The following is a 12,149-nucleotide window of genomic DNA, read 5'->3' on the forward strand; positions in this document are numbered from 1 at the left end:
CGGTTTTATTGTGGACGTTTGCCAGATGATGCCATTTTCAAAGGCAATTGATTGGTTGGCAAATGATGCTAATGTAGTTATGTAAGTTATTTCTCACCAGAATAAAATGTGAACCGCCAACAGGAAAGAAATAACACAAGTGTTGTGCTTGCTTTTGTGTCACATGACAAGATAAAATGAAATAATAATGTATAACTCATAATTCAATACTTACTCTTTAATTAAGAATCAAGAGCATAGTTTCGTTTTCTCAACATGCAGATTCATTCGCTGTGGCGACCACAGGGAGCAGCTTCCGAAAGAAACCAACTTCATATTTTTAATACAACTTAAATTGCACCTTTTTAAAAACAAATCAACATTTCTTTGTACATTTCTTTGTCCATGAGTCGATCAACAACACAGTAAGACAGGAGAGTCTAATGTAGCTAAAATACAATTTATTCCTGCATTTTACATTTGTATTTTTCACGATAATTTAATTAAAGTGTTTTACAGCAATCCACAAGAAGGTGAAGGTGGTTTTAATGTAGATGGATACATCAGCACAAAATAGAAGCGCAGCTGAGCCACAGGCTGAGACAGAAAGAAATCCACTCTATTTTATCCTATTGAGTTACCTTTCTGTAACTGTAGTTATTTCTCTGGTTTTAAGCACAGATTAATCATCAATACTATGGAAATGTTTGTTAGCCTGAAAACAAGACATCAGTCAGTGTTTATGAAGTGTGTAAATGGATTGATGATGAAGTTGATGTCACCCAAGGAAAGAGGCACTTTGTCCTAAAAAAAAAAAAGAGAAGACAAAACAAAAAAGTTTATCTTTTCTGAACTTGCAGTGAATCACAACACGATGTATAAGATCCAGATTTTTGCGGTGAATTTAGGATTTTATATCAGACTTTAACAATAGAGTGCAAAATAAAATAAAATATGACTAGATTACAGAAGTAGATTACACCAAAAGTTAATCTTCTGGAGGAATTAATACATTAATGAGTTTTAATACGATTATTCTGACACACTAAATTTGTTTACTCCCTCTCTTAGTCTAAGGAGCTTGGAAAGAAAAGCGTCTGGACTTCTTTGAGTTGCTTGAAGACGTTTCACCTCTCATCCGAGAAGCTTCTTCAGTTCTAATTGAAGAAGCTTCTCAGATGAGAGGTGAAACGTCTTCAAGCAACTCAAAGAGGTCCAGACGCCTTCCTTTCCAAGCTCCTTAGACTACGATGACCTGGATGACTGAGAACCTTCACAGACATACTCCCTCTCTTATACTTTATTTTCAGCTCAATCTCCGATGAGTTCAGCCGTAAAAGAAGTACAGAGCATGGAGTCCATGTAAAGACGGACATAGCCTCTCACTGGTCAGTGAAGTCCCAAATTTCAGACGTGTATCTGCAAGTAAGACCTTAAACCAATCAGATGGTACATCGGGTGAACTGAATGTTTTTAACATAGACTTTATAATGCATACTGTATATCTTTTGTGGAGTCAAAAGAGTTGCACCCTGCTTGCAATTAGAAAGAATGCAGATTTTAAAGAACTTTTTATTGACTTCATTTTTTTTAGATCAGCAAGCTTTATCCATCTTTTACCTGCAGTCGATTGTATCCAGTGACTACATACCGTTTATCTGGCAATGTGCTCACACAGAGATGAACCGCTTCCGTCTGCCAAAAGCCTGGGCACCAACGTTGGTGGGAACAAAGTTGCTGTATCCAAGTCCCCCAGACCGACTCAAATAGTCTGCTAGGCGGTGGGTTACACAGGTGGCTGTGTTGCATGCCCGCTTTTGTGCTGTTGCATTGCTTGTAAGGAATAGAAACAAGACAGCAAATTATGGTATTCAAGATAAGACTGGAAACGTATGTGACAGACATTAAGCAAACAATACAGTCTGGAATTGTGAACACCAAATTAAAGGCACTGAAAAACTGCTTTGAAGTAAAATATGAATTTATTATAAGAGAAAAATGCCAGGAAAAAAATTTACATAAGAAAATTTTTTTGTAGAATTACTACAACTTTATAGGTGATGAAATCTTCAGTTTGCTGTCTAAAACTAGTGTAAGCACTGCCATTAAGCTCTTTAAGCTTTTTTTGTCCCTTTGTTTTAAGGTGGTCATACAATACATACAATCCTATACATGTAAACGTATATATCTGCAAGAAAATGTTGACTCAGATAAATGTAACATAAATGGGCTAGCGCTGAGAGCTTCAATTGTAAGAGTTGCTGTAGTTTTCATATTTCTCAAATAGACTTCTCTTCTTGCCGGGTGTTTCTGCTCCCACGTCAGTGCGAGGATGGGTTTGTAGTTTGTGAATATCCTGGGAGAGTTTTCCCAGCACACAAGTGCTTAAGCCTGTGCAGCGCTTAGACATGGGTCTATCCAAGCTGTTAGAGATGGAGACAAACATGCAAAAACAGGCTTACAGTAACATGCAGATAATTATTACTATTTACATGCAGACATATGGTTTTTTTTTCCTGAAATGTCATGCACCAGCAGAAAAGCTTCAATTAATATTTCAAAGGCATGCTAACGGTTTTGAATGCATATAATGATATCTTATTAACCAAAATAGCTTATGCATGTTTTCATGCTATTGGTATAATCTGCTCTAAGGCTGGCTATCATGCATGTTCCTGTATGTATGACATCATGCTTTTCCAGTGTTGCGCCTATTCCAGGCCTATTCCTGTTCCAGGCATGTCATTTAACAGTCAAGAAATGAATGGATGAATGAATAATTGCTGTCCATGCATTAACAGATAATGAAAATGTTTACAGATCTCACTCTATACCTTATTAAGTAATAAACACAAAGTTGGAGCTGTTGGGCTTATCCAAAAGTGTAGTGTAACAATATGATAGATAGATAGATAGACAGACAGACAGACAGACAGACAGACAGACAGACAGACAGATAGACAGATAGATAGATAGATAGATAGATAGATAGATAGATAGATAGATAGATAGATAGATAGATAGATAGATAGATAGATAGATAGATAGATAGATAGATAGATAGATAGATAGATAGATAGATAGATAGATAGATAGATTAAAAAGAGTCATACTTGTTCCCATCAGCTGTTTGTTGGGCTTGCTCCTCTGAAGTTATCTGCATGAACTCCTTCATAGCTCTGAGCAACCTTTGGGCGTCATCATTTGATAGTGTGACTCCATCTGACATGGATTCCTTACTGGTTCTGAAAATACACATTCAATTACTGTACAGTGCATTGATCTCTCAGGCTCTGCCAATGCACTTGCTCATAAATTATAGGTGTTGTCCAGCGTAAATACAATAGCGCACAAAGTAAACCAAAAACTATGTGAAGTGATTGTTTGTTTGTTTTTTTACTGGAGTACACTAAAGTAGCAATATTTCATTCAGCTTGCAACATGTAATAATGTATGTAAATACAGATGATTATCGTACTTTTTAAAGGTCAATATTTTATTTTCATAGGAATAATAACACAGTTCTCACCTAGTTGGAGCTGCCTCTGAGACATACATCTGGCAAATGATCAAGGCATAAGCAAGAAAAAGCGTCCACAGCTTGAACATTATCATTATTCACTGTGGAAGACACATACAATACAAAACAAGGTAATTAAATATGATCAGGAAAAGGTTTTGTGATTTGTTTTGGAGGGTTTTCCACATATGCTCACAAGATTTTCTCTATTCCATACATCCACAGCTGTATGAATCCCCTTTCTCTCTCACACACTCACTGCCTTTCTGCTTGAAGTCCTTGAAGTTGCGGAGGAAAGCAGGAGAGTTATTAGTAACTGCATGTTCCCCCAGAAACTATACCACCAGCTTTCCGTGTTAGCAAAATTAACAGCAGCAAACCAGAGACATCCTAACAACATCACACCAGTGGGTGCCAGCTACTATCCGATTTACCCACCTTCTTAAAATCTGCTGTTTCTAAGACTGACAGCACATTTTTCAGTAAAACCAAAGTAAGCAATCTTTTCTCTACTTACCGTACAAGATTTTTCAGCTGTTGAAGGTTCAAGTGATGGACCTACTCGTGGATCTGCTGAGCACTCCCACAGTACACGCTTTTATATATGTTCCCTATGGGTTTCAGCATCAAGTGAGTGAGCACTCAACGGTAGCTTATTGGCCAATCAAATGCTTTACCTCAAACTACCAGCCAATCAGAAGTCCTTTGTCTCTTAAAGTAAGCCAACAAAAGTGCCTCTGTGCAAATGACATCACTACACAGTCAAATTTACTGTGCTGTCAAGTATTTGTTTTTTGTTGGTGGTGGAATTTGCAGTGTAGTCAACCTTTAACCAAAAGAAATGTGACTCTTCTGCATAAAATTCATCAACTGAGTGCTTCTTATGCCAATCAGAGACATTATCAAAGCAAAAATATGGCTCTTGAAGCCAATTTTAAACTAAAACTCTAATTATAAACCGCTCCAGATCAGGTTCAACATATGATTAGTACTAGTTGTTATTGTGAATTAGCTAAGACAAAGGAGAGTGACCTTTGTGGCACTAAGAACTCCGACTTTAGGTACTGGACATTGTTCAGGAGAAAAGCTAACCCTGACACTTACAAACAGAAGACTGACAGTGAAAACAAACAGGAAACAGGCTGTGCATGACACAAATGTATGATAATGTGGTGTTCATAGATCCCCCGTACTGTTGGTTACTGAATGTGAACAGGTTTGAATGCCATCTGCAGAAAAATGCTAAAATACCTCTAAAAAATACATCTTGATTATCTATGACTTAACAACACAGCTGATTAAACATTCTAAACAATTTACGTTCAGTTAAAACCTCACACATTAGTACTGATAGCAAGAAAATCTAAGACTCGTAAGAATGCATAATATGCGTCTAAATTGATTTATTATCACGGTAATTTATTTTTCTACCTCCTGAACTGCCAATCAGGTTATCTTCTTCTAGCTGATCTTACGATTGACCTGGCATCATGAGGTGTAGAGAAATACTGAACACAATGATGTCCCATTTGACAACAATTTAAATGTAATGCTGTAAATCAGTGAATCTGGAGTTAATTTCTTAGTTGTGTTAGCTAGTTAGGCAGTTGTTTAATACATGGAAATAGCATCACAGTGAGATACATCGATCAGCTAAACCTCCTATTTCCTGGTATCCATCCTGTTTCTCCGAGCTAATTACTGGGCTGTTGGTCTCTGGCCATCTTCTAATTCCTCTTATGTAATGATATTGGATGAGGTATCATAAACCATCCTGCCTCCTAGTTATTTTTTGCGTCACATGGAAACTCATTAGAGTAGATGAGCCTTTTAGTACTATTGTGCAGACCTGCAGCCTCTTATACCAGAAGCACTAAATTAGTTTCCCCCAGCTCCACATGCTGTCAGAAACTACTCCTGAAAGGCTGAAGCTTATGAAAACGAAAGACTTTAAAGCAAGCAATCCCATTCACAATGACTAATGTTAATTATCTTGTTCTCTGCCAAGACATTTTAATTATATATATATTTATCTTTTAGGTAACTGCTCATCCCCAAGTTTAAGTGCAGCGTTAGCCAAGTAGAGCACATAATTGAAAATTGAAGGGCATGAAAATACAAGAATCTGGAATTCGATGCTACGTCTTGGTTTTCTCAAAAGATGACAGTTAATACCGAAGCCAAGAGTTTTGTAATAATGATGTAAATCTACACTGAATCATTCCCAACTCAGAAAAGGATGTAAGGTGCCCCCTCTAATAAGCCAAACAGATCAAATACATATTGTATTAGCATGTGTATAATTAAGTATCATTCACACTGTTTTGGACTGACGCTTAGAGCCCCAACTGGCCACTATCTGGTTGACCAGGGACACCAAATGAGGCAGAGAAATTACATTCCAAAGGGAAAAGTGCATTGTCAAGATTGCAATTAGCTCACAATATTCACGTTCGCTAACGTTAAGCATGATTTGGCCTGGAAGATTAATTGAAACACAGGAGAATGTTCATGACAGCTAGGGCAACATTAGGCTCGGCGCGGTGCTCATCACTGACAGTCTCAGCAGAGTCACTGTGAATGTAACTGCTCGGAAACAGAAGTAACTCTAGTCTTCACAAGAATTATTCTTTCCAAACTCCTAATGTTTGCTTATATCATTATTTGTGCAGGCACCATGAGGAAATGACCACATAATGAACAAAAATTGCTGAACAAAAATTAAGTGAATTTGAATGTATGCATTTTGTTAAAGAGATGGTTTCTCTCTCTCTTTTTTTTTTAATAATAGGCTTATATGCAAAAAGTAAAGCTGCACTGAAGCATTGAGCACAACTAAATAGGCCGTGAGTATAACATGTTTAAATATGTTTTAAACCCATGGTCAGAAATCAAATGTCAACCTATCCTGTAAGAGCTCAAAAGTGAAAAAACAAAAAACAAACAGTGGATAAAAGAAATATAACTGTAGAAATGGTGTTATGCAAAGTCCTGGGAAAAGAGCAGCCCGAGGAGGACATTTACAGATTGCTCCGTATCTTCAAATGGAACATAAAATTCAACTTCATGGAATTATAAACACAAAGAAGTGAAGTATGCTTCAGCAGAGGTACTTCCACCTGCTGCTCTCCATTAGAAAGCTAACCAAACTCAATTTAACATTTAAACACCTGCCCAGAAGTTGCAGAGGGATTACAAGAGCTCTTGATGTTCCTGCCAGCGTCATTATGTTGTTAGAAAGACGAGGTTCTGGACAGTATTAGCATTAACAGAGAAGGCCAGTTATTAGATTTTCCACATGCACTTGATAATTCCGGTCATCCAGATGGTAAATAATTTACTGTAGAACCAGAGTAGTCAAGAGTCCCACCCAATTAAACTAGCATGCATGCACACAGTATAGCAAAGCAGGAAGAGCACTCCACAAATAGCCTCATAATATGAAAACTGATGTTTCCTACAGCACATATGGTAACTGCATTGATATCCTGTATACTAGACATGACTAAAATCTCTCCAGGATAGGGCTATATTTATATATATGTATATATAGTGGTGGCTACCTCTTTAAAAACTTTTCATAGTATTAGGATCTTGGGTAATGTGCCATAAACTCTTTTTTTCTTAACTCATATGAGGTTCTGCCAAGATTTTGTGGGACTTCACATATCAAGTAAAGTTAATTTATTTTATAAAACTGGTGATGTGAGAAAATGTATTGTTACATTGTTACAAGTCTGTGTGAGAAAGTAACTGTTGAACCAGACCTAACCATTTTTATGCCCTCTGGTGGTCATTTTGGGGCTGTTTATACACGGGCAGCTATACTAATTATGACATTTTTCTTTTCGTCTCTTTCTCAGATATTTACTGGCACCCTGTAATGCTTGTATGCTTGTGGCATTTGTTGTTTTCTACATTTTCTACTAATAACATTCGAATTTCAGACAAATATCTTTGAAATAAAACTGAGTCTGCTTTGTCTGAATCCAGTGTAGGCTTTTTGAGTGTCCGTATTAAACATCTGGCCACTCTTGTCTCTTCTGTTTTGATTAATCCACTAACAAGGTACAGTAAGAGAACATGAGTTTTGATTAGATTTGACAGATGTTTAACACACCCAGACTAGTCTTTGATTCAGGGAGATGGCAGGAAGCAAAGACAAAATGCAAGATTCTCCTTATTATGTAGTAGTTCTAACAGATCTGAATCAGAGAGCTCTGCAGAAAAAGGATTTTTTTTTTAATAAAAGAAAAAAATACCAGCTGTCTTAGCAGGAAGCAATGGCAGGGTAAACAACTTCATGTGTAATGAGGAGTCAATCAGGACAAACTTGTCTAGCGGTGTGGCCAGCAAATTTTAGAAGTATTTTGTGTCTATAAAAGCTATAATGACATAATGTGAGACCTATGTACTTTTACCAGGTAGGTTATTGTTGTTTGTTCCCACTTAGGGCTTTGTTTTATTAAATATAATTTCATCAATCATTGTTTTATTGTCCTGTCCTAAAACATACACATCCAGTAATCCTGAAAAGATCACACATAACTTCACAAGTTTGGAAAGTGGCACGTGCCTTCAACTTTACCCTCTTGAATTAGTCCATGACCTAACCTTTAATGGGTTGAGGTAAAAGAACCTGCAACAGATTACGGGTGTCAACGTTTATTTGCTTTAAAACCTGGTAACGTACCTGGACTCCTCAGTAAGTTTGATGAATCCAGAAGCACTCTGTGAGCCGTTAATTTTACTATCAGTGAGTTATGATTACACAAGTAAAAATGAAAATGTAAAGAATGCTAGTACAGCAGCTATCATTAAGACAACTAGCTAAATAATCCATCAAAATATTAAAAGATTAAAGATTATTCTTATTTTTGAAAACAAAATGATTTTTTGTACTAATATGGGCAAATAGGTTGACACTTGAACCTAAAACTTGAAGTTGCTCATTTCCTTATGGGTTTTTTGTTGTTCTTGTTTTTGTTTGTTTTTTTGTTCCTTTAGTTCATTACCAGGCCTCTGGAGAACTTCAAGACATGTTGAGGAGGTAATTTATCCATTTAAATCAGATGGGTTGGACCAAGCACACATCTAAAACCTGCAGAACACTGGCCATTGAGACCTGGAGTTCCCCACCCCTGCTTTAGCACAAAAGAGGACATGGGTAACAACCAAAATATAAAAAAAAATAATACCAAAACAAAAAATACAAACTAAAACATAATGAATAATAATAATAATCATAACTATTATTAATAGTTATGAGTAGTTGGTGGTGTCAGGAAATTACATTTCTGTATCATGGCACTTATTATTACTAAAGTTTTACACTCCAACTTCAATCATTTGTTCTCATGCTTTTTAATAACGCACGAGTAGCCTACCTCTTCTGCTCCTTTCACTTTGTTGAATGTGGATTCCAGTGTTGCCATTACAATTGATTTAAAATATCAATGCTGACTTCCTTGCTTATATTTCTTGCTGATAAAGTCACTCTATCAAGCTATTGATAATGTCTCTGTACTATGTGTTCATGGTTAAGGAGTACCCCCTCATTCAGATAAAGGAATACTCCTGTTATCTACAACAAACTTCCAGTCACATACTCAATGATGCTAGACCCTGATGTACAGCCTGTGGTCCGTCCAGCTCACCGCATCCCCGTCGCGATGCAAGAAAGAGTCAAAGCTGAACTTGAACGCATGCAACGCATCGGCGTTGTAACACCAGTCACCGAGCCTACTGACTGGGTGTCCTCAATGGTGGCAGCACACAAGAAAAACAAGCATGAGATCAGACTGTGCATAAATCCAAAAGACCTCAACACACCACTGAAAAGACCCCATCACCCAATGCGCAGCGTTGAGGAAGTGGCAGCACAGATGTCAGGAGCGACAGTGTTCTCAGTGCTAGATGCAAAAAACTCCTTCTGGCAAATACGGCTTGACGAGAAATCCTCAATGCTGACCACATTCAGCACCCCATTTGGGCGATACAAGTTTCTGCGGATGCCCTTTGGTATCAACTCAGCCAGTGAGGTGTTCCAGCGCTCCATGGGACAGCTGTTTGGCGGTTACCCGTGCTCTGTCATCGTGGATGACATCATCATCGGAGGACACGGAGTGGCCGAACATGATGCCAACCTGAAAAAAGTGCTGACACGTGCTCGAGAGATCAAACTCAGGCTAAACCCTGACAAGTGCAAATTTCCCCTAGATCAAGTGTCATATGTGGGCCACATCTTCACAAGGGACGGTCTAAAAGAAGACCCCTCCAAAACCACAGCAATAGGAGCAATGCCGGTGCCCACGGATGTCACGTCGCTACAGCGCTTCCTCGGTATGGTTAATTACCTTTGGAAATACATGCCGAACCTTGGTGAGATTGCCGCACCCCTAAGGAAACTAACCCACAAGGAGACTGCGTGGTGCTGGTTCCCACAGCACCAAGAGGCTTTCGACCACCTCAAATCATGCCTCTCCAGCCCGCCAGTATTGGCGTATTACAACGTCAAGGAGCCAGTCACACTGACATATGATGCATCATGCTATGGGCTGGGTGCCGCGTGTTTGCAAAATGGCAGACCGGTGGCCTTCGCCTCGCGTGCTCTCACTGACACAGAGACGCGATATGCTCAAATAGAGAAGGAGCTCCTCACTGTGGTGTTTGCCTGCACGAAGTTCAAAGATTATGTCTATGGCAAAGCAACAATCATTGAAACCGACCACCAGCCCCTGGTGACCATAATGAAAAAGCCAATCCATGCCGCCCCTGCCCGGCTCCAGAGGATGTTACTGCGACTACAGAGTTACGACATCAGTCTGGTCTACAAAAAGGGGAAATACATGTATCTAGCCGACACCCTTTCAAGAGCCCCGCTCGCCCCGCTGTCACGCTGCCCGGTTGAACACACTGATTATGAAGTGATGACAGTGAGCTACATCTCCACTGCTTACCTGGAGGAGCTAAGACAGCACACAGCACAAGATGATGTGCTACAAGCGCTCAGCACAGTCATTCAGCGAGGGTGGCCCAGCAGAGAGAGCCAAGTACAGCCCGCTCTGGCTCCGTTTTTTCCATATAGAGATGAGCTCAGCATGGAGGATGGGATCATCATGAAAAGCCACAAAACTGTCATTCCCCAGTCCCTGCACAAAGAGTACATCAACATCGTACACAAAGGCCATCCAGGTACCGAAGCAACCAAGCGCAGAGCTAGGAGTGTCATTTTTTGGCCAGCAATGTCAAAAGACATCGCAGAAGAGCTGATCTCTTGCACTGTGTGTAACAGCACTAAGACACATCAGCAGAGAGAACCGCTACAACTGCACCCTGTTCCAGCCTTCCCAAGGTCAACGGTGGCTGCTGACATTTTTACCTGGCATGGAAAACAATACCAGGTCCTTGTAGATTCCTATTCAGGATGGATTGAGATTGACCTTCTCCGTGACTTGACCACAGCAGCGGTCATCTCCAAGCTAAAGAGACACTTTTCAGTTCATGGCACACCGCACACGCTCCTCACTGACAATGGCAGACAATACACTAGTCAACAGTTTATTGATTTCGCAAAACAGTGGGACTTCACCCATTCAACCAGCAGCCCAGAGTTTCCACAGTCAAATGGTCTTGCTGAGAGAGCGGTGCGCAGTGCAAAACAGCTCATGGAAAAATCTCACCGAGATGGGACCGACGTGTTTCTTGACCTCCTAAACCTTAGAAACATTCCCCGTGACACACAACTAGGCTCCCCTGCTGAACGCCTCATGTCTCGTCAGACACGCGCGGGCATTCCTGTGTGCAGCAAGCTGTTGGCACCCATTGCAAAAGACACAGGACAGATCTGTGACCGACTTCGCAACAAAAGACTCAGACTGAAGCGTCACTATGATAAGTCCAGTCGCACGCTACAGCCGTTGCAAGACGGACAAGTGGTCCGCGTGCAGACAGAGAAAGGCTACGACAAGCTGGGAATTGTGGAAAGGAAGAGCAAGGAGCTACGATCCTACATCATTCAGGTCGATGGAAGAACCTACAGGAGGAATCGCTGCCACATCCTCCCAGTGGCAGAACCGCCTCCGCCACCACTCCATGACTATGACCCTGAGTGCCAGGACACTAACCATTCTACAATGGACAGTTCCACACTCACACCACAATCACACACACGCTCAAACGAAGATTCACAAAACACATCCTCTCCTCAGCCCCAACCTGCTGTGCAGGTGCCCGGACAGAACATTGTGAACCAGACACCATACACTACACGTGCAGGTCGCATCTGCAGACCCAACCCAAGATACATGTAAATGGAAAACACTAGGATGCCTTAGGTGTAATCAGTTTGTTATCAGTATGTTGAAATATGATGCTTGCTATTTGCATTTTTCATAACTGCTGTTATGTTAAGGTGTGGGGTTACTCCGAGCAAAAAAACATTGTTAAGTTAAAGTTGTGTTAGAAGCACTGTTTAGAAACTTGTGAGTGAATTAGTTTTGTTAGGTGCTACCAGCTAAATGGGGAGGATGTAGATCATTTTGATCACCAAGCAATATTTGTTTGTGCAGACCTGCCATAACTGTGGGGGACTAGTCCAACCGGAATAGTATGGTGGGGGGAGTTTTGTTCTTCCGGTGCGGTCTGTGTG

At 40.0% G+C, this 12,149-nt stretch overlaps 1 protein-coding gene across 2 annotated transcripts; it reads right to left on the reverse strand.

The window, feature by feature from the left end:
• Positions 1-2,224: 2,224 nt before the first annotated feature.
• calca (calcitonin/calcitonin-related polypeptide, alpha) lies at positions 2,225-3,778 on the reverse strand (the record flags this gene model as incomplete). 2 transcript variants are annotated; one of them, XM_080885155.1, is made up of 4 exons in its annotated part: positions 3,696-3,778; positions 3,509-3,600; positions 3,093-3,224; positions 2,225-2,402 (listed from the first exon to the last, which is right to left on the reverse strand). In XM_080885155.1, the coding sequence occupies exons 2-4, from the start codon at positions 3,592-3,594 to the stop codon at positions 2,225-2,227; spliced, it is 396 nt and encodes a 131-aa protein (XP_080741281.1). In that variant the 5' UTR covers positions 3,595-3,600; positions 3,696-3,778. The 2 variants fall into 2 exon arrangements, with proteins under 2 accessions (XP_080741281.1, XP_080741282.1); XM_080885156.1 differs by lacking the exon at positions 3,696-3,778 and having other exon boundaries at positions 3,509-3,607.
• Between the last annotated feature and the right edge of the window lie 8,371 nt (positions 3,779-12,149).

The sequence above is a fragment of the Rhamphochromis sp. 'chilingali' genome, assembly GCF_963969265.1.
Source record: "Rhamphochromis sp. 'chilingali' genome assembly, chromosome: 6".
NCBI classification, from domain to species: Eukaryota; Metazoa; Chordata; class Actinopteri; order Cichliformes; family Cichlidae; genus Rhamphochromis; species Rhamphochromis sp. 'chilingali'.